Here is a 23,398-nt window from a genome sequence, read left to right as displayed (position 1 = left end):
AAAAACCTGAGAAAACCGGAAACTAAATCTCCTTCAATGGATCGTTTATTTACTAAATGAAATACTAATGGCAGTAACAATGAATGACGTACTGATACCAACATGGATGAATCTCAAACTAGTAATTCTGGGGGGAAAAGTCATAGCTAAAAACATACAGCACTTTTATTTTTAATTAAAAAAAAAAAAAGGCAGCAGAAGGGGCAGAGGGAGAGACAGAATCCTAGACAGGCTCCATGCCCAGTGCAGCCCGACATGGGGCTCCATCTCACCACCCCAAGATCATGACCACAGCAGAAATCAACAGTCCAAGGCTTAACCACCTGAGCCACCCAGGCGCCCCACAGCACATTTTTAAAAAAAATTTATATAAAGTTCAAAAATAAGTAAAACTAATCAATATTTTTTAGCAATATCTACAGAGGTTGCCACACTATACAGAAAAGTAAAGGAACAGTTAACACAAAAGTCAGAATTCCCTTTGGGAGAAGAAAAGGTGCAGCTGTATGCAATCAGTGAAGGACACGCACAGGCGTCTAAGGAATTCATGTTCTACTTCTTAACCCTGGTGTGAGTTCACAGATTTTTTTTAAAAAGATTTTATTTATTTACTTGACAGAGAGACAGCCAGCGAGAGAGGGAACACAAGCAGGGGGAGTGGGAGAGGAAGAAGCAGGCTCCCAGAGGAGGAGCCTGATGTGGGGCTCGATCCCCGAACGCCAGGATCACGCCCTGAGCCGAAGGCAGACGCTTAATGACTGCGCTACTCAGGCGCCCCGATATTTTTTTTAATTCTTTAAACTACACATATACATTTTACAATCTTCAGTAAGTTACAGTACATTTCACAATAAAGAACTGGGGAGAATAATTTTATCAATGATTTTTGGCCACTTGGGAATTAAATTTCTGAGTTATGGTATTTGAAGACTTCTAGGCTTGGACTCTCTTAATGGGAATAATTCAGGATCACCAGATACCACATGAAGTTAACTACGATCTCAGCTTCCAGACTTCATTCCAATGGACTTTGACTGGCAGAGCACCATCTGTCGCCACAGAAAAATGTGGGGAGTTTCTTACAATAAATGACAAATCAATAGGAAAAATTCACCAACACTGAACCAGAGTTCACCTTGGTGTATTTAATACTAGACCCCACTCAACCCACCTCCAATCCTCCAACATACTGAAGCACCCTGCTTCCCTCACATAAGTTCAAAACAATAATAAAGATGTTTTTTGCCTCTCATTCTGGGAAGCATGATCTCTGCATTTCAAACCTACCTCCTAACCTTTAAAATAAGAAATGGACCATCGTTAGGCTGCAAAATAATGTTCTTTTCACAAAATCAAAACCTAAAGGTCTAAGGGTCTTTATTTGTATGCTCCCTAATGAGTGGGGGAGTATTGCCCCATAATTAGCTATGTTCCATCAAGTTCAAGTTTGCTATGTCAGCCGAAGTGTATTCAAAGCAGAGGGCTTTCTGTAAACAAAAGGAAAATATGGGTTAGTGGGACTACTTAGTTCTGGATGAAAAGATCTGTTCTTTGGAAACAATTCAGCCATCATGTAGTAGATTTTACTTTCTTAGAAGATGACTCATAATTTAAAGAGTGAAGATTTCATTTTTAACCTCCCAATGTACTTTCAGCCTCCACATATACTTATTTAGAAGATGACACCATGTGTTAGGAATTGAAAGATAATTTTGCTCTTATATAACTCATTTTGAAGGTATATGCTTCAATATTTTAATATTGCCTTTCTTCATCAGGATATCACTTCTCAGTGGTGAAGATAATACGTGTTATTTTTTTCCCAGAAAAATAACACTTTATTAATACATTTCTATATTTTCCTACTTTAAAAAAAGTTTATTTACATATAGTTGACACACAATGTTACATTAGTTTCAGGTGTACAACATAGTAATTCAACATCTCTATAGGTCATGCTATGCTCCCCCTAAGTATAGCTAACATGTGTCATCATACGATGCTATTATAATACCATTGACTATATTCCCTATGCTGTGCCTTTTATTCCTGTAACTTATTCATTCCGTAACTGGAAGCCTGTATTTCCCACTCCTCTCTACCCATTTTGCCCATTCCCCCAACTGCCTTCTCTCTGGCAACCATCATCTTGTTCTCTGTATTTATAGGTCTGGTTTTGCTGTTTATTTATTTATTTTGTTTTTTCGATCCACACGAATGAAACTGTATGGTATTTATCTTTCTCAATTTGACTTATTTCACTTATAATACCCTCTAGGTCTGTCCATGTTGTCGCAAATGGCAAGATATCATCATTTTTTTTATGGCTGTGTATGTGGTGAATGTGTATATATTCACCACATCTTCCTTATTCACTCATTTATCAAAGCACACTTGGACTGCTTCCATATCTTGGCTATTGTAGATCATGCTGCAATAAACATAGGGGTGCACATATCTCTTCAAACCAGTGTTTTCATTTTCTTTGTGTAAGTACCCAGTATGGGAATTATTGTATCATAGGATATTTCTGTTTTTAATTTTTTCAGGAACCTCCAGACTGTTTTCCACGGTGGCTGTACCAATTTATGTTCCTACCAACAAGGCATGAGGGTTCCTTTTCCCCCACACTGTCACCAACAGTTGTTATTTCTTGTCTTTTGATTTTAGCCATTCCTGGCAGGTGTGCGGTGATATCTCATTATGGTTTTAATTTGCATTTCTTTCCCTGATGATTAGTGATATTGAACATCTTTTCATGTGTCTGTTGGCCTTCTGGAGGTCTTTGGGAAAATATCTCTTCAAGTCCCGTAGGAGTGCTGACAATACTGATGCCATCTTGGGCCTCCATCTTGTTCATGTTTGCTCAATGACTTCTCTTGGGGCTACGTGTCCCCGGTCCTTTGGAGATTAATATACATACCTTAGAGATGTCTGCCAAGACTGGGAAGGCTCATTTTGGTCTCTAATAGATCCGTGGGAGATAATACAGTCTTCCTTCTTTCCTGAAGCACAAGTGGTGCCACAAGATCTAATTAAAGGGTAGCTGTCAACTGGGTGCATTCGAGCCCTTTGAGGTGGAGGTGAACCCTTGGGACTCACTACAGTGCCCTTCCGCGTGTCCCGTCGCTCTATAAAATCTGTGGACTAAGGTCTGGACTTTGTGAGAACAGCTGTGCAGCTGCCATAGGTCATCTTCCTCAGCCCGATCCCCCGCGTCAGTCAGTGACCCTGAATAAAATTCCGTGTAAACTCTTCGGAGTGGCCTCCTTCATTTTCCGGTCTCAAAGTGTCTTCTCAGTTTGAGGGATACTTCACTGTCCCCTCCCCACCTCCTAACAGGTTGTCTGCCCATTTTTTAATTGGATTGTTTAGTTTTTTGATGCTGAGTTGGGTAATACATGTTATTTAACTCAGTAATTCAGAATTTAGATTGAACAAAGACAGTATGCTTGTCTTTTACAAAGGAGGTTTTGTGATTTAAAACGACATTAGCATTACATCTCACTCCATTCTCCATGCATCTCCCTGGTGATGGCCATCAGTGTAACAGTATGGTTACCAAGGTCTGCCACTTGGTATCAGTTCCTCAAAGATGAAAATAAATTGGGGGAAATGAGCAGCTGCTTGGGAATCATAAGCAGGGGAGAACAAGCAGCCATTTGGTTTAGGCTCATAGTTACAAAGGGTTCAAATTTAGAACTTGACATTGTGCTTGAAAGAAAATATACATATACACATACACAGAGGCACACGCACATTCATAGACAGGCAACGTCAGGACGGAAAAAATATATTTTTCATACAACTTCGAAACTTTGTCCCACTACCTACTTTCATTGTAGTAGTGTGCTATATGTTAAAATGTATATAAAATTTAACACGTGAATAACTTTGTATTAAAAACAACTTGTGCAATGTAACCATTTGGTTCTTAATTTCTGAGAATCCATGCCCCGCATCAGATTTCCCAAATGGTAATGTCTTATTTAACCTCAAGACCAGGAATATTCAAATGTTGCTAATTGGCACCCTCCCCCCAACCAAATGTCCTTCTGCTGGTCCAGGATCCAATCCAGGATCACGTGAAATATTTAGGGTCACTGATCTGTCTTTAGTTTCCTTTAAATTGTAACAGTTCCTCAGTCTTCTTTTGTCCTTGAGGTTTTTGAAGAGTACTGGCCAGTTCTATAGAATGTCACCCAGCTTAAGCTTGTCTAATATTCCCTCATAACTAAATTCAGGTTATGAACTTTTGTCAAGAAAGCCACAAAAGTGATGCTGTGTCCCACTCAGTGCTAAATGCCCACACTTTTCAATTTTTATTGCTTTATTGCTTTTAATGCTTTTTATTGCTTCATCAAGATCCTGCTCTTCAGATTCCAAAAGGTGTTCAGCTCATAGACTCCACAGAAGAGGCAGAAGAAAGATCTATGAGATCTGCTATAAGCTCCAATATGGATGGTTTTGAGAACCATATCCTCTCTTATTCCCAAATCCTAGCACAGTGCCTGGCCCATAATAATAGGGTTTGTAAAGGATGAATTCCATTTCATTTCATTACCACCAGACATTCAAGAGAGAGACTGAAAGAGATGTGAAATCCAAACTAACAGATTCACCCTCCTGGGCGGCTGGAAATGATCAAATTCCCACAATAAGGGATACACGGTTCCCCACTATACCAATTAACAAAAGAACAGGCCTACTTCCTTCCATTACTTCACTTTTACCATTTTTCCCCCACAAAGGGAAAAATACACTTAATTGTGTATTGGAAAAAAGGTTCTGTGTGATATGGGACTTGGCAGTCTGAAGTGGCTTTCTAGAACAACAAGCAGTAATTGTTGTATAGGTTTGTGGTAACGCATTACAAGAGAAAATCAAAAACCGTTCATCACTGACAAATTACTGTAAGATAATCACTGACATATTACTGTCAGATGCTTAGTCACATAATGGATAAAGTACTAATTGGTACTATTCAAGCACAAGACCATCCATAGGCAGTACGATACACAAATTATGAAAAGGCTTTTGCTCAGGAGAGATTAAAAATACTCTAGTATTTCACAGTATTTATTAAGAGCCTGGTAACCTGGTGTCAAGAAGCTTAAAATCCTGGGGCGCCTGGGTGGCTCAGTAGTTAAGCGTCTGCCTTCAGCTCAGGGTGTGATCCTGGCATCCTGGGATCGAGCCCCACATCGGGCTCCTCCGCTGGGAGCCTGCTTCTCCCTCTCCCACTCCCCCTGCTTGTGTTCCCTCTCTCTCTGGCTGTCTCTCTGTCAAATAAATAAATAAAATCTTAAAAAAAAAAAAAAAAAGAAGAAGCTTAAAATCCTGAATATGTTTGTGCCCACGTAGATGAAATTAGACCTAGAGACAGGTAAGCGTTTATGCTACAAGAACACAGACAGAAGAGCACCTAATTCTGTTTGCGGGGAGGAAGTAAAAACAACATTTTTTCAGGCTAAGAGAACATCATGAACAGGTGGCAAAAGAAACGCATTCAGTAAGATCCTATGCCACCGTTAACAACAGTTGTTGAAGCGATGAATACATATCAAAGTTTTAAGAAAATGCATCTCCGGATACAGGTCTCATGGGTAAAATTGAACTTTTTCAAAGTAAATTTTATCTTCTCACCTATGAAACAAAACCCACGCTAAACTATCTGACCCTAAACCAGATCCTCAGATCATTATTCGCCATGCAGAAACGCAGGTTAGCTAGAAAATTCCAAACAAGGATGAGGCTAAGATTCACTGAGACTTCATGAGAGTCCCTCAAGATTTATTTACCTCTGAATTTTTACTATGCTTACAAAAGGCAGGAAAGAGTCTCTCAGGGGCCACGTTTCCTGAGTTGTCGATCCAAACAGCCCACCGAACCCTGAGGAAGAGCAGACATCTAGCCAGATTCGCCTGGAAGCCAGCAAAGCGTCTGACTCAAAATGGGGATAAAAAGGGGATAGTAAGACAGAGCGGCCTAAGTGTATCATTTTCCAAATTCCCATCTGTTCGCAGACAGAACGTGTCAACAGACCCTTCACACTGCTACTATTTTTGAGAAGTATTCAATTTCAGAATCCAACACGAAACCTTCTTATGACAGAAAATTTGCTCCCATGAAAACCTGGTTTTCCCATGACTTCAGCCTCAGTGACCTTGGCAGAGGAGGAGAATTTGAACTTGGATTTAAAAGCATGGTTTGATGTGGGAGAGAAACGAAGGACACCATACGGACGCCCAGACAAGGCCTTCTCATAGAGATACTCTGCATCCACTAATAAATTGGCATCCTCTTTTCGTACGCCATAAAAATGACATTTCGTGTCTCTTCCTATGATAAGAGGGTTGTATTGGTGGCGTCTCCACTATTCCTCTCAGTTTGCTGAGAAGGGCAACATCTGCGGTGAATGGTGTGGCTTGGATGAAGGAAGACCAAGAAGCAATTCTAAGTTATATTCTAGGAAAGTGTTTATTTTCCTTGTATCTCCATCCGGTTGCTGCATTTGAAGCAAAGCTTTAGCTGGTATTTGCCCCTGTGAAATTTAGTGGGAAATCTCACAAAAATGAAGTTGGGAGGTTCAGCAGGGACGCTCCGATGCCCTACCACTCCTCAGCTGCAGACCCAACAGGAGCAGAGGGACCCTGCACCCTTGCACCTCCAGACTACTTGACTATCCTCCCGCAGCAACCCAGCCAGTAAGAGACCGTCACAATCCAGCCAATGAGAAGCCACTATACTACGAGCCTCAGTTTAGTCCAATGGACTTCTGTTTACTTATTATTTTTTTAAATCTATTTATTTGTCAGAGAGAGAGCTTGAGCAAGCACAAGCAGGGGAAGGGCAAGCAGAGGGAGAAGCAGGCTCCCCGCTGAGCAGGGAGCCCGACTCTGGGGCGATCCCAGGACCCTGGGATCATGACCTAAGCCAAAGGCAGACGCTTAACCAACTGAGCCACCCAGGCTTCCCTGGACTTCTGTTTGTAATAGCCTTCCCAACTTCCCTGTTTCCTCTATCAAAGCTCATTCCTCTCCATTGTTCTTGAGTGTAGCCTACAGTTTTCTGGCAGCGTGCTTGTCCCAGAGTGTAATTCTCTTTTATTCCAGAATAAAACCATCTTTTGCTAGAAAAATAACTGGCAGCTTTATTTTTAGGGTTAACACTCCATTATTTAATCTAATGTCAGAGGGTTTTGCATTTTTAACCTGACCTAAGGAGCAGAGAGGTGGAAAGCACTTAAATTAGTCAGTAGCCACTTTGCCTTGCTGCCTGTGTATTGGTCCCCTTTGCATATATATATATATTTTAATCCTTGTAGCTGTCCTGTAGAAACCTCTTACATCTATCATCATTTGCAAGGATGGAGAGTCACAGCTTCAGCTGTTTGACAGATTTCCCCAAGTGAGGCTTTGGTACCCATCACATAGAGAATCTCAGAGGCAAGCTGCCCTCCCACCACCTTCCTTTCCCTCTGCAGCCCCCCGCCCCCGCCCCACTTCCTTACACACCGCTGCAAGGAGAGCGCTCCTCGACTGGCTGGGCACAATCTATTTGGGCAATCTGGGGAAGAAGTAAGAGGATATAATTTTTTCCCTTAGCACCTATTTGGATGCTGCTGTATGGATTATAAATGTGTGTGTGTGTGTGTGTGTGTGTGTGTGTGTGTGTTCCCATTCATATGTTAAAGTCTACTCCCCCTATGTGATGGTATCTGGAGGTGGGGCCTTTGGGAGCTATTTAGGGCATGAGGGTGGATCCCTCATGAATGGAGTTAGTGCCCTTATCAAGAGGCCAGAGAGCTAGCTCATTCTCCTGCTGCAGTAGGCAGCTAGTAACCAGAAAAGCATCCCCTCTGGAACCTGACTCTCCTGGCGCCCTCAGACTTCCAGCTGCCAGAATTGTGAGAAAGAAACTTCTGTTGTTGATAAGAATAATAGAAAATAAAAATGATGTGTCTGAGTTTTATGAACATGGACAATGCTTATGTAATGCTTCCTTTAAAAAGCAGGATGAAAGACAGACTATGTAAAAACAAGAAACAAAGAAAATGTATATTCAGGGGAGACAAAAACCTGGAAGGAAACACAGCGAAATGTTTTCAGGTGTTTTGTCTGAATGGCCAATCAAGGGACTTTTTTCCTTTCTACTTTTCTGTGTTGTTCCAAAATTGTGTGAGTATTGTGTCTTACGTTTATAAGACAGACATACAATGAGAAAGAAAAAAGAATATGTATCTGGACTGTTGGGGAATAGCAAGTACATAAGTATGGCTGGACACAGTGAAACAGTAGGAAATCAAGCTGGAAAAGCAGATTGCTCTAGTTCACGGCAGGCCCTGGATGTCCCACCGAGGACTCAGCTTTACTTCCAGGTAGCAGGGAGCTAATGCCATTGTGGAACGCTGCGTCTCAGCACCTTCCATTCCATGGGCAATCCTCACTAGGGAGAGGGTCCATCTGCACTGTCCTCCCTACTAGGACTTAGTCTTCCTATCAAAAGCTACAACTTTCATCCGAATGCATTCCACCTTTGCCCAACCTGAATGGCTGGGTTCCTATTTATTTCTGTATTGAAGCTTGCACTCAGAGCTGTACTCTGAACCCTTTCCAGCTGGGCCAGGAAAATAAGGCTTTGATGCCAAGCACAGACAGAGAAAGCCAAAAACCCTTTCATGTGGGGATGAGGATCCCACCTGTGGATCAACCACCACCTATCCCAGATATGATGCTGAAACATCACAGAAGGATCAATCTCTCCTTTTTTTTTTTTTTTAAGATTTTATTTATTTGAAAGAGAGCGAGAGCACAGAGGGAGCGTGAGAGAGAGAAGCAAACTCCCTGCTGAGCAGAGAGCCCAACATGGGGCTCAATTCCAGGACCCTGGGATCATGACTTGAGCCAAAGGCAGACACTTAACTGCCTGAACCATCAGACACCCCTCAATCTCTCCTATGTAAGGAGGAAACTTTATTCTCTTGGCCATGACATCAAAAGTAGCAAGAATATCTAAAAGTTAAGTCCTAAGGATTGTTCTTAAGATGAAATCATTTTAGGGGAGAACAGCTGAGATATGGTAAGAAAGAAATCCAGGTAGAAGACCCCGGGACAAAGTATAACCATCACAGACTTCATAAACAAAACACATTTAGCCTTATTTTTTCTGTTAATTTTTACTTTAAGACTCTGTTCCTTTGAGCTCCAAATGGTAAAGGGGAAACCATACACTCCTAGATTCCATGGATGTGGAGCGTTGCTGGCACGTAGTTTTGTCTATGATTATACAACAGCTGGAGAATCAAAGCAGAGAAAATAGACAGTTTTACTTGCCTGTAGTCAGTCACTTGCCAGGGAAGTATGCAGAAGGTCAAAGGACAAATAAGTGATGTCTGCATCATAGCAAAATGGTCCGTCACAGAGTACAGGCTGGGTAGGAAGGCAAGAGACACCCAGACGGAGCTCAAAGAACAGGCAGGTGGTTGGAATGTTTGCATAAGTGAGAGAGTCATCAAAATATGAGTATAATCAGCAGGGAGAAGTTCAGACTTGGGGATTCATAGGTAGAGCATTTCTAGCTGATTCAAGAGTCTATATAAGATGTGCCCAAGGGGGTGCTGCAGGGACATGAAGACAAAGCATGTAGAAAAGAGAAGAAAGACCAGAGTTACCTAGGATGACATCAGGGAATAGACAGGAGAGGAAAATGTCTAAGAATATACATAGGTAACATCCCAGATATAGAGAGATGATTAAAATGAGGGTAGAAGAGGGTGAGACGAACGGAAAAGCTCAATGAAAATAATTGACAGTGGGAAATAATTTCTGAAAATGGCAAGGAGGCTCAAATAATGCCAACCTCATCTCCTAGTTCTGAAATACACAGGAGAGTGATTAGCTTCTATGACTCCCTGTTCATCAGTTCCTTCAAATTTGGGCTGACCACATTACAAATAGCCAGAGAATTACTGAAGTGAAAAGAGAGATACTTCTTCCCCCTATCAAATTGGTCAATCCTGATAAATTCTTATACGGGCAAAGGAGACTTAGAGAAGACAAGAATAGAGAGACTCTCACAGTTTCATATAATTCTAGTTGGAATAACCATTGATATAACCTTTTTAAAAGGCAATTTGGAACGTTCTATCAAGGGACATAAGGATACTTGTATCCTTTGACCCAGCAATTCTATTTGAGTTTATCCTAAAGTTATTAAAGATATAAAGACTTTAGTACATAGAAATTAAAATATTTCAACAGCATAAACCTGAAAACAACCTAAAGGTATCAACAAACAAGGGAACTAAAAAACTAAGTGTAATCATGGGATGGACTACTACACAGCCCTTCTTAAAAAAAAAAAAAAGAAGAAGATGATTTTAGAGAGAGAGAAAGAGCGTTGAGTGCAGGGAGGGGCAGAGGGAGAGAATCCCAAGTAGATTCCCTGCTGAACATGGAGCCCAATGAGGGGCTCCATGTCACAACCCCAAGATCACAACCTGAGCTGAAACTAAGAGTTAGACACTTAACCAGCTGAGCCACCCAGGCGCCCCGTGGACTACTCTACAGTCTTTAAATACAATGTTTCCAAATTATTTATGAAATGGTAAATGCTATGTAAAAAATTTTATATATTTTTTTCTTTATTGTTTTAAAATATAGTATATCAATAGGAAATTTGGGGTAAAGCCAACGGATCAGGAAATGATGCCAACAAAATGGTAGACTATTACTTAAGTTCCCAAGAGGGGGCATGCCATACCATGACAGGAGACACTTGGGGGAAGCACCAGGGTCAGTCAGGCGGAAGAGGGAGAGAGGGTATCTGTGTGCAAGAGACTTTATTGTATTTGCGTGTGTGTGTGTGAACGAACAGGCGGGCAGGCTAAACAGGCTTAGGATTGGCTAGTTGGAATAATTTCAGCAGGCTGTGGACAAAGGGACTGTCCCTAGTTTTCTGTTTACCTGGCCCAGGAACAATTAGGACAGCTGGATAGTAGCCTAGAGTGTGAGATGTCAAAAAGAAGAGGTAGTTAGGGTACAGACTCTGGGTTGGTTGGTTTGAATTTGAATTTGGTTTGAAACTCATAGGCAAGTTGTTTGCTATCTCTAAAACTGGGTTAAATCCTGGAAGAAGCAGGCTCCATATCACAAAGCATCAGAATACAGAAAATAAAAAATATGGGTTAATACATTGATTTTTTTAAATTGAAAATTGAAAATAAATTTTTTCAGATTTTCTATAATTAACACATATTACTTTTTTAATTCAGAAAAAATAAATATACCACAAAAATTCTGTGTCATTCACAAGCCTTGGGCATTTCTTTGAAAGGATAAATTTATACCGATATTAAAGAGTCATGGATGCAGCCCTCCTTACACTGTTGTTGGTTTTTTTTTTTTTTAGATATATTTATTTGAGAGAGAGAGAGTGAGAGAGTACGCGAGCAGGGGGGAGAGGGAGCGAAGCAGACTGGGGCTCAATCTCAGGACCTTGAAATCACAACCTGAGCTCAAATCAAGAGCCCCATGCCCAACCAACTGAGCCACCCAGGTGCTCCACCATATATTGTTTTTTAAACCCAAAGAACAGGGGCACCTGGGTGGCTCAGCTGGTTAAGCATCTGACTTGATTTTGACTCAGGTCATGATTTCAGGGTCATGAAATTGAGCCCTATGTCGGACTCCACACTGGGCATGGAGCCTGCTTAAGATTCACTCTCTCCCTCTCTCTCTGCCCTTCCCCCTACCACCTCTCTCTCTCCCTAAAAAATAAAAATAAAAAACAAACACGAATTGCTTATACTGTGAACTTCACATCGCTGAAGATAGGAGAACATCCTGAGCCACCTTCACAGAACATTTACTGTTTTCCTAAAGAGAAGGGACAGGGAGTTTCTAATCAAATGCACAGGATTCCAGACTGACCCTTATCCTAAATTGTAGGTGAAAGAGAGGTCTGTTGGCAAGGAATTAAAGAGAGTTAAGAAGAAACTGTCCACAGGAGTCACCTGCCTATCGCGGATCCCTTGTGGATGAGGGGGAGGGGTAAGTGTACTGATTTCAGAAAGTGGCAGCCCCAGGGCTTTGATCACAGCTACACGACACACTGGATAATTGAATGAAAGCATTTGTGAGGTCACCATGTTTAATGCTAAGAACTGTGATATCACAGTCCACGAAAGGCTGTTGTTTGCGGCAGGCAACAGCCCTCGTCTGCCAAAGGCACCTACTTTTCCATGGGGAGTGACAACCTGTGCTGATTTCTGAGGACTCTTCTAAGGGAAGAACTTCCTGACTGTAAGGCCTTCATAAAATATCCACCAAGGGTACATCGGGCTCTGTGCTCCCCTCCAAGTCTGCCTAAGACTCTTTCCCTCTCCCTTGCCCCTCCCCACCTCTAAAATAAATAAATCTTTAAAAAGAAAAGAAAAGAAAAAGAATGAGATAAATGTTGAAGGCTTTTAGAATCTGCGAAGCTCTGCTGAATGGATATCAGGTAGCACACAACTTACTTAGGTGAGCTGAGGGTGATAGGCTTATGGCAAAGCACGAGATCCACGCAGACCCTGATGTGCTTCTGTCTCCGCCCTCACGCATGGTCAGATTGAGTGATGGTAAAGATAACTAAGGTCCAGGCAAATTAGCGGTCAGGTTGCCTGTGGAGCTAGATTAAATCAGAAATACAGTATCAGAGGGGCACCTGCGTGGCTCAGTCAGTGAAACGACCAGGTCTTGATCGCAGGGTTATGAGTTCAAGCCCCACATTGGGTTCCACACTGGGTGTGGAGCCTACTTAAAAAAAAAAAAAAAAAAGAAGGAGAAGGAGAGAAAGAAAGAAAGAGAGAAAGAGAGAAATATAGTGCCAGATAATTCAGATTTCCACATGAAAATTCTTATCTAATCAATAAAAAATACATTTCTCCCACCCCTTCTGAAGAAGGTAATGTGAGACAATCAATAATCATATACATAATTCAAAACTGTGATGACTGCTTGAAATAAAAGCTGGGTGCTATGAGAGACTATTCAATATGCAAACCACTAGCAGTGTGATTATTGCACGACAGATTTAATTCTTTCTTTCTATTGCTCAAAATCCAGTTGTGGCTCCCCACTGAATTTAAGATGCCATGTAATAGGAAGTCTTGCATAGCACAGCACAGTCTGCCTCCTGGCCTCATGCCGTACTGCCCTCTCATTCATGAGCCAGGCAACAGCCATAGGGCACTAGGTGACACTCCCCAATCATATCGCAATCCCTCATGGCTCTGCCTCCCTGGGCCCATTTGTCCCTTGCCTGGAATGCTGTTCCCAATCAGAGTAACATAACCATACCTGTCAAGACATAGGTCAGATGTTAATTCCTACAAGAAGCCTTCTCTGCCCACTGTCCCTAAAACCTGCCACCCAACAAGGGCCCCTTCTATGCAATATGGTGGCACTTTGTAGTTGATGCCAATATTGAGCTTATCCCACTTCACTGTAATTATCTTTTTATTAGTCAGCTTGCCTCACTAGACACGACTCCTTGAGGGCAGGGACTACGTTTGTGCTCTCAGTTTAACATAATCCCTGACATATCACCCACGCTCGAAAATTGACGAAATGATGGACTGTTCAGTAACTCGTATTAGGTCAATTCCTAACTATTCAGAAAATATTAGATCTGTATTTCCCCCTATTTATCAAAAATAAACTTGTAATGAATAAATGAGTTAACTGTAGGGAAATAAAATCATAAAAGGTATAAAAAATATATCTAAATATTTATCTTAAAGTGAGGACTTCTGAAGGATATACCAAAAGTGAAAGACATGAAAGTAAGGACATTAAAAAGTTAAAATTTCTGTATATCAAAAACCACCATAAAATTAACACATATAAACTAAACTGGAGAAAGGCTTCCTCATGCCCTTTGCAGTCCATCCTTCCCTCGACCCCTAACCTCAGGCAGAGGGACTTGACATTTTCTAGATTTTATATAAATAGAATGACAGGATATATGCCCTTTTGAGCTGGCTTCTTTTCCCCATAACGATTTTGAGATCCATCCATGTTGTTGCATGTATTGGTAGTTCCCTCCTTTCTATTGCTTACCCTTTGGGTGGGCATCCTATTTCATTTATCAATTTAATATTCATTTGTTGGTGGCTAGTTGGCTTGTTTCCAATTTATGGCTATTGTAAACAAAGCTGTTACAAATATTCACGTAGGAGTCTTTGTGTAGACAAACGTTCTCATTTGTCTTGAGTAAGTACTTAGATGTGGCATAACTAGCTTGGAAGACAGGTCTAGGTTTAACTTTTTGAAAAACTGCCAGACTGTGTCCCGAAGTGTTTTTTGTTTCATCTCCACCAGCACTGTATGAGGATTCCAGTTGCTTCACATTCTCGGCAACAATGGACATTGTCAACCTTCTGAATCTGATTCATTCTGGTGAATGTATTGTGCTAACTCACTGTAAGTCGTATGATTTTACGACATTTTGATTCTTTGAAAAGTTTACTTTTTGGAAGACCAAAACATTGCTTTAATTTCTAACCATTGATCCTGTACCTAAAAAGTCTAGTAAGTTTTCAATTCAGTCACAAGTATTTGCATACTTGCTATTGTACAAGGCACTGCGTTGGAAGCCAGAGAGGATGCAAAGATGCGCATGACATGACGTTTGCTCTCAAATAACTCCGTCTTCTATGTAGAGAAATAACCCAACTACAAGCTAGAATGGAAAGTGTCTTTGGAGAAGTCTGGGTCACAACACTCTAGAACGGCTTCATGAAGGAGATGTCATCTGAGGTAGTCCGTGTAGTACAGAACCCCTCAAACTTTGGTTGACAACCATAATATCCTGCACTTTTGCCCTAAATTCTTCTTCCCCTAAACCAAACCATGTGACTCCCTCAAACATCACCCATATAGGAGGTCTTATCACTAGCGTGGTTGCTCTCTCTGGACAGACTTTAACCAAAAACTTCCTTTGATGTGTGGTGTGATCAGAACATAACACCCGGGAGTAGACTAGCCCACAGAGAGGAGAGCAGAATTCTTACTGATAATGTTTTGACTATACTTTCATTATTTATAAGACAGGATTAGCTTTTATTTAATATATTGGGCCTTTATATAAATGAATGAATCAACAGTGTAATTGTAGAATGTAACTGGTATTACAGATGGTCTAATATAACTCCCTCTTTTTCCAAGAAAGAAAAAAGAGTTCCACAGTGGATTAAGTTCTTTGCCCTTTTTCTTACAACCAGACAGTGACGGGGGAGGGACTGCTGTGTGAGTCCTCTGATTCCCGAACAGGGCTTTCTTTGAGTAAACCCGAATCTGTCTTTTCTATGGGGTGTTGTTAAGCCACCTCTCTACCTTCCATACGTCTGCATTGTTTCTTTTAAATACTTAGGTACTGGCCCTTTTTTGGTTAAGTTTAATCTTCTGTAACAGCATCTTTTTGGGTTCAGATTATATCGAACAAATTGAATGAAGCCTCCTCAAACTATGCCATCTGCAAAAGCGACCAGCATGACATTTACATTATCAGACCAAATGTCTGGCTGGCGGCAGCTGGAACAAAAAAGCCAAAGAGAGAACACCCAGGAATGTACTCGCTGTGACCAAATACAATGTAGGGCAAGTGAGGGCTCAAGTAAGAGTTACAGCGGAAAACAAAATGTCGACGCTAGGGAAGAGCTCTTGGAGAACCACTCGGAAGCTGAGTGAGTTGGGTTGGGGAAAGCGGTCTGGGAGTAAGACTGTCAACAACGCGCAGTATCAGGGAGCCTCAGGGGTTAAGTTGCTCTGGATGCTTGGATCGCACTGGGCTTCACGTCTTAGAATGAACTTGGGGAGTTGGGGGACTGCCTGGGTGGCCCAGTCAGTTAAGCGGCCAGCTCTTGATTTCAGCTCAGGTCATGATCTCAGAATCATAGATCGAGCCCCACATCAGGCTCCACACTGGGCATGGAGCCTGCTTAAGATTCTTTCCTTCCCGTTCCTCAATGCTTCAGTGCACTAGCTTTTTCATTCACTGATACACCTAAATGATGCCCTTTCCCAATTTTGTCCCTCCCCTCCATTTCACCACATCACCAACAGCACTCCAGCCTTGCGTTAAGACCTGGCAGAACTCAGGATACACAGAAGGATTGGCTACATTTTAGGTTCCATGAAGGAGCAGTCTTTTGGGCCAACATCCTATTCCCAGCCCCCACGGCAGAATGTCTGCTTCGAACTGGCTTGATGAATATGTACTGTTGGGATGATATGGACACGAGAGGACCGTGGCTGACAAGTTCTGCTTACGAGATGACTGTCCCAACAGGGGAGTAGACTAGCTCTTTCCTAGCATGTCCTTTCTACCTGGTAGTGCTACAAACTACAGAATATGATTTTTAGTTCATTGTAGGGCTTGGAAGCCATGAACTTCCTTTTTTTTTTTAAATTTTTTTTTATTATATTATGTTAGTCACCATACAGTACATCCCCGGTTTCCGATGTAAGGCTCGATGATTCATTAGTTGCGTATAACACCCAGTGCACCATGCAGTACGTGCCCTCCTTACTACCCATCAGCGGTCTATCCCATTCCCCCACCCCCTCCCCTCTGAAGCCCTCAGTTTGTTTCTCAGAATCCATAGTCTCTCATGCTTCATTCCCCCTTCTGATTACCCCCCTTTCTTTATCCCTTTCTTCCCCTACCCATCTTCCTAGTTCTTATGTTCCATAGATGAGAGAAATCATATGATAATTGTCTTTCTCTGGGAAGCCATGAACTTCCTCTCTCTCTCTCCCATTCACACCCATACCACTGGTTCGTGTTCCACTCTGAACACTGTGCCCTCATAACCAGATATGGAAGCCTCAGTATACACTGTGCATGAGGTCCAGGGCACCTGCTCATTTTAAGGGTCTTTTTAGTACACACTCCAATGGCAGCAATATAAGCAAATCCATATTCTACCTCATATATGCTCTGGAATATATATGCCTTTGCACTGAGCAAGCCTGGGAAATCCCTGGCCCCTCCTTACTAGAAGGGATGTGCCACATAGGAAACCAGATCCACCCTGGCTCATTTTAAGCCATGAGGAATATGGCCTACTCACTTGCCTGTGTGATATTCAATGCCAAAGACGTCATTCCTATAGGATATAATAGTTCCTAAATGTAGTCATTTGTTCACACATTTTTTTAAAGATTTTTTATTTGAGAGAGAGAGAGAAAGAAAGAGAAGAGGGGGAGGAGTAGAGGGAGAGGGAGAGAGAATCTCAAGTAGGCTCCACACCAAGCCCAGAGCCCGATGCAGGGCTCGATCTCAGAACCCTGAGATCATGACCAGAGCTGTTTAACTGACTGAGCCACCCACGTACCCCCACATATTGTTTCTTATTGATGGAGTGGGGAAGTAAAAATTTTCCCAGGTAAATTTTTATTATTTAACTATATTTAAGTATTGCCTGTTATATTTCTGTTTTGATCTAGAAAAAACAAACCACTTTTTATCTTAAAGATAAAAATTACTATAAAATTTTTGGAGAACTTCCTAAAAAGATATCTGGTTTTCTTAATTTACAATACAAGATTAAGAGGAGGCAAAAGGAACAAAAGAAATCATCTTGTCCAAGTCACTCACCTGACAGCTGAGGAAAGTGACTCAGAGTGTACAATTCTTTGCCCAGCCGTGTTTCACACTGCGGGTTATATGAAAGAAAAAGCAGAACGTAAAGACAATAGCCTCTTATGAGGAAACAGTTCTCATGCATGTCCGCTCTCAATTGCTACAGAAATTTAAAGAAAACTTAGAATGAGTTTCGCTGCCACTAGAGAAGGCAGTCCTCTGTCCCACGAGCTTTTAGCAAGCAGGTGGGGCTTTCTGGAGAAGGGAGTTGTAGTATTGATGGATACATCGAGGAAAGCTATGAAATAGAGTGTCTGGATTTCGGTGAAGACATTTTTTCAGAGATGGAGAATAGTGAGCTACTTTAAGCCTCCATTACAGCCTTGAGGGAAAAAAATGAAGATGGAGAAATGTTGGGAGGAATATCGGCTAGGAAGCCAACCACTGCAGTGAAGCAGAATGATCAGGAAAATGACAGAACCCAGGATTAAGTCACTTTTGTAGGTGAGACCACAGCCACCACCACTGTCACCCCCCATACACGTTGCCACCAGCACAACGAATGGAATGATCTTTTACCGAATCCTTACACTCAAGGCACCATATCCTGTATCCACCTTATCTTACGCAGTGCTCGCAACAATCCTACAGTGGTGGTTCAACACGTGAGGAAAGAGGCTCAGAGAAGTGAAGTAACTTGCTGTGATGGTCTCTTTGCTGTGTCAACTTGGCTAAGCACAGCCCTCAGCTACTCAAACACTAAGTGTTACCAGGAAGGTATTTAGTAGATGTGACTAAAGTCCAAAGGCCATAATCAGTTGACCTTAATAAGGGAGATTATTCTAGATCATCTGGGTGGGTCTGATTTAATCAGTTGAAAGGCCTTTAAAACAGAGCTGAGGCTTCTCTGGAGACAAAGACACTTCACCTATGGACAGTTGCTTTAGCCCATGTCTGAGAGCTCCAGGCTGCCTTTCCTCACAGCCTGGCCTGTGGATTCCAGTCTTGCCCAGCCTGCCCCCACAGTTACATAAGCCAATTCCTTGCAGTAAACCTCTTACTATACACATCTCCTGCTGGTTCTGTTCCTCTGGTTGAACCCAAGCTGATACATACACATGGCGAAGATCACACAATAATTGCGTAAGAGTTCAGATCCTTTCAAAGCAAAAGTAGGTCACTATTTCACATTCCCTCCCAACAGAAGTTCAGTTTTGGACATCAGCACTTCAGAGAAATGGCAACACATCCAGATTTCTAGCAGGCACTGAAAGAGAGGTTAAAAGGTTAAAGCTCTGGACACCAGACCATGCTAAGTTCTCGAAATGGGGCCAAGGGGTAGGAGAAACACCCATGATGACTATGAGGAAATCGGAGTCATGGAAAACCACTCAGTTGTGATGCAGAATATAATCAGAGTGATAGAAGCACTGAAGAATGCTTCCCTGTGACCATTCCAGAAAAGGCCAACACTTCATAGGCATTGTAACCTAATGCAGGTATAGGCAAAAGCAAGAAACAGAGGTTCATTAGAATTTCAGTTCCACGTCAAAACAGGAAAGTCCCCTAACTTGTTCCAGACCAGACTGACCCTCATGCATAAAAAGAATACAGGGTTTAGCATTTTGAACGCCAGCGTGTTTTTCCAAAAAGCACAAAAACATACTTGGATTTGGATGGTCTACACCCACATTATTGGGACACATGGGAAAACAGAATTCTTGTAGTTTATAAGTACAGAAAACACGGTGCGTGCTATTGTCATGACTAATATTACTCAGGCATGATCGGATAAGCCAGATGCCACACGAACCTATAAAAGACGCCACGGTTGCAGTTACAGGAAGATGGAGGAGTAGCAGGACCCTGAGCTCACCTCCTCCCACAGACACACCAAGGCAACAACCACATGTAATGCAACTCACCTTGAAAACAACCTGCAGACAGCATTTCAAATCCCCCACAGCTAAAGGCACAGAGAGAAGGCCACATCAAGAAGGACTGGAGGGGAAAAGATGCAGTAGGGAATGAAACCCCTGGTGTGGCAGAGACCCACAAGCAGGAGGGACATCACAGGCACAGAGGTCCTCCCAAGGTAGTGAGAGGATCGAGCCCCACATTGACCATTCCCAGCCCTGAGGACCTGCCCCAGCAACACAAGCCCTCGGGACATCTGGCTTTGAAAACCGGCAACGCCTAACTACAGGAGAGAGGGAGGGCTACAGGAAACTGAGACTCCTCTCTTAGTAGCGCTCAGTCCAAGACCCAACACAGAAACAGCACTTTGAAAAGTGCCCGGGTTATACATGAAGGAGACTTACTGACTAGAATTAGGGCATGCACCAGAGGGGGAGGGATCTGTAGGAACGTTTTCTGGGAATGGAAGTACTGGTGGGTACCATTTCTCTTGCCCTCCTTCAGCCTAACTGGCCAGAAGCTTGTGGGAGCCAGCTCTGATGCTTTCCATTACCATACTAGCACCACTTGCCTTGCTCCACTGCCCCACCACCCCAGGAGACACTCCTGCAAAGGGGCTCCTGCCTCCTGACACCAGATAGACAGCCTCGGTCAGGTCTGGCACCCCTCCATGAGACCCTTGCTAGGGAGATGGAAGCCAGCCCCACCCACAGCCTGCCTGTAGCAGTCACAGCCCAGGCACAATAGGAGGGCACATACGGCCCACACAGGGGACACTTCTGGAGCACCTAATGCTTATGACCAGAGAGGACTGCACTGCTGGGTGTCACAGATGCCTTTTACACAAGGTCACTACTTTCAAGACCAGGAGATGTTAGCAGACCTACCTAATACATAGCAACAAACACAGAGTCAGAAAAAATAAGAAGACAGAGGAATACGGTCCTGATGAAAGACTAAGATAAATCTTCAGGAAAAAGAACTAAACAAAGTGGAGATAAGCAGTCTACCTAATAAAGAGTTCAAAGTAATAGTCAAAAAGATGCTCACCAGATGAGACGAGTGGGTGGACTCAGTGAGAACTTTAAGAAATTGATAAAAAATATAAAAAAGAACCAGTCAGAGCTGAAAAATACAATAACCGAGATGAAAAATACACTAGAGGGAACCAGCAGCAGACTAGAGGATGCAGAAGAACAGATCAGCACTCTGGAAGACAAGGTAAAGGAAAGCACGCAAGCTGAACAGAGAAATAAATAAAGAGATTGATAAATAGATAAATACATACATACATAAGAACTTAAAGTAGAAGACAGGTTGAGGGATCCCCAAGACAACATTAAGTGCACTAATATTTGCATTACAGGAGGCCCAGAAGGAGAACAGACTGAGAAAGGGGAAGAAAATAGACTTGAAGAAAAAATAGTTGAAAACTTGGGGCACCTGGGTGGCTCAGTCGGTTAAGTGTCTGCCTTCGGCTCAGGTCATAGTCCCGGGATCAAGCCCCTCCTCTGGCTCCCTGCTCAGCGGGGAGTCTACCTCTCCCCCTCAATCTCCTCTCCCTCTCCATCTGCCTCTCCCCAGTTCATGCTCCCTCTCATTCTCTGTCAAATAAATAAAATCTTTAAAAAGAAAAAAAAGAAAAAAGGAAAAAGGAAAAAGAAAACTCCCCTAACCTGGAGAAGGAAAAAGATATCCAGCTTCAGGAAGCACAGAGAACCCCCAACAAAATGAACCCAAGGAGGGCCAGACCAAGCCACATAATTATTAAAATGTGAAAGATTAAATATAAAGAGGGACACCTGGGTGGCTCAGTTGGTTAAGCATCTGCCTTCAGCTCATGATCCCAGGGTCCTAGGATGGAGTCCCACATTAGACTCCCTGCTCGGCAGGGAGCCTGCTTCCCCCTCTCCCTCTGCCCCTCCCCTGCTTGTGTGTGCGCACGCACACACACACTCTCTCTCTCTCACTCAGATAAATAAAATCTTAAAAAAAAAAATTAAAGATAAAGAGAGAATCTTAAAAGCAGCAAGAGAAAAGCAAATAGTTAAGTACAAGGGAAACTCCATAAAGCTCTGAGCTGATTTTTCAGCAGAAACTTTTTTTTACAGGCTAAAAAATAGTGGCATGATATATTCAAAGTGCTAAAAGGAAAAAAAAAAAACACCTTTCAACCAAGGATACTGTACCTGGCAAGGTTATTCAGAAGTGAAGGAGAGCTAAAGAGTTTCCCAGACAAATAAAAGTTAAAGGAGTTCATCGCCACTAAACTAGCCTTACAAGAAATGTTTAAGGGACTTCTCCAAGGCAGAAAGAAAGAAAAAAAAAAAAAAAAAAGAACACAACTAGAAGAAATTTATAAAAGGAAAAAATTTCACTCATAACAGCAAACATATAGCAAGGGTAGTAGATCGATTACTTACAAAGCTAGTATGAAGGTTAAGACAGAAGTAGTGGAACTAGAGTTCCGGTTCAACACGGCAATGCAGGAAGACTCTGACCTCACCAAACGACGCCTATTAACAGAACAAGTCCTCCTGAAGAAGAACTGGGGGCTGACTGAACAGCTACTGACCTACCAGGGGCGGAGAGAACAGCAAGAGAACAAGAGACGGAGAGTAACAGGGAACCCCTATGCCCAGCACTGCAAACGTCCCCAGGCAGGGAGAGGACTGAGCGACTGGGAACAGATCCCTCTGTCCTTGGGCACACAAAAAAAGCCACGGCTTACAAGAGCAACTAGCACGTAAGAGCAACGCCACTAGAAACCTGCCAACAGCGGAGGAGCTGTGGAACACTCTGCAGATCAGAGAGCCTGGAGAAGGGCACAGTTTCTGTTCCCATCCCACCTTAAAAACCTAGCCTGGAGCAGCATCCAGATACCAAAATCGGTGAGTCTGGTCATCTTAGCGAGCTTGCAACTTTAGCGAGCCTAGAGTCCGCAGGCCTACACCAGCCCCAGTCACACTGGGCACAGAAAGAGAAGCCAGTTTAAAAGGGCTGAGGAGCTGTGGGAACACTCTGCTGCCCTCTCCCTTACAAGCTTAAACCAGAGCAGGATCCGGACATGATAAGGCGTAGGCTCGGATGCCATAATTAGTGGGTCACAATGCCGTAACCGGTGGGTCAGGTCATCACGGAAAGCTTGTGACCTCAGGAAGCCAAGGATCTGCAAGCCCACCCCAGCCCACTGGTACTGGAACATAGAAAAAAAGCAGCAGTTTAAAAGGGCTGAAGATTCTCTCCCCTCCACCCTAAAAGCACAGACCAAGGCAGGGTCTGGATGCCATAGGGGCAGATCCAGGTGCCATAACTGGTGGGTCCGGTTATCCCAGGGAGCTTGTGACCTCAGCAAGCCCAGGACCTTCAAGCACACATCAGCTCCAGTTGCGCTGAGGCACAAGAGAAAACAAAACCAGTTTAAAAGTGCCAAGGAACTATAGAAACATTTTCTCCCCCTCCACCTGAAAAGCCCACACTGAGCAGGGTCCAACTCAGGGTGAGTTTGCAACATCAGGGAGCCCACGATCCACAAGCCCACAGCAGCTGCCCTGTGGTGCTGGGGCACAGAACAAGCCTGGTTTTGTGTTTCTTTTGTTTGCTTTTCTTTTGTATTTTTAAATTTTTATTTATTTTTTTTACTTTTTAAATTTTCTCTTGCTTTTATTCGTGGTCAGTTTTGTTCTTTAATTTCTTTTTTTCCTTTTCTTCCTCTTTTTTCTCTACACCTATTTTCTTTTTCTTTTTTGTTTTATATTTTTCTTTATTATTTTTTTCTCTATTCTTTCTGTAAAAAGCAATGGTTTAAAGGAGTAAGTAGCTCCAGATTTCAGGTTATACTACAAAACAG

The 23,398-nt window shown here is 42.6% G+C and overlaps 1 protein-coding gene across 5 annotated transcripts in view; it reads right to left on the bottom strand.

The window, feature by feature from the left end:
* Positions 1 to 23,398, bottom strand: part of BMAL2 (basic helix-loop-helix ARNT like 2) — a 113,757-nt gene that overhangs the window by 73,730 nt on the left and 16,629 nt on the right. For 2 of the 5 annotated variants that reach the window (XM_048216531.2, XM_048216532.2), the window contains exons 1-2: positions 17,647 to 17,708; positions 12,521 to 12,672 (exon numbers count right to left, since the gene is read on the bottom strand). The exons of 1 other annotated variant lie outside the window; for it this stretch is intronic. In XM_048216531.2, coding sequence (XP_048072488.1) covers positions 12,521 to 12,605 — 85 coding nt within the window. In that variant the 5' untranslated portion in view covers positions 12,606 to 12,672; positions 17,647 to 17,708. Of the gene's footprint in view, positions 1 to 12,520; positions 12,673 to 17,646; positions 17,709 to 23,398 lie in introns of those variants that run through there. 2 more of the 5 variants (XM_048216529.2, XM_048216530.2) reach the window with 1 other exon arrangement.

The sequence above is a fragment of the Ursus arctos genome, unplaced genomic scaffold (genome assembly GCF_023065955.2).
Source record: "Ursus arctos isolate Adak ecotype North America unplaced genomic scaffold, UrsArc2.0 scaffold_26, whole genome shotgun sequence".
Classification (NCBI taxonomy): Eukaryota; Metazoa; Chordata; class Mammalia; order Carnivora; family Ursidae; genus Ursus; species Ursus arctos.
Note: the sequence above shows the minus strand (reverse complement) of the source record. Positions and strands in the feature narration are given on the sequence as shown.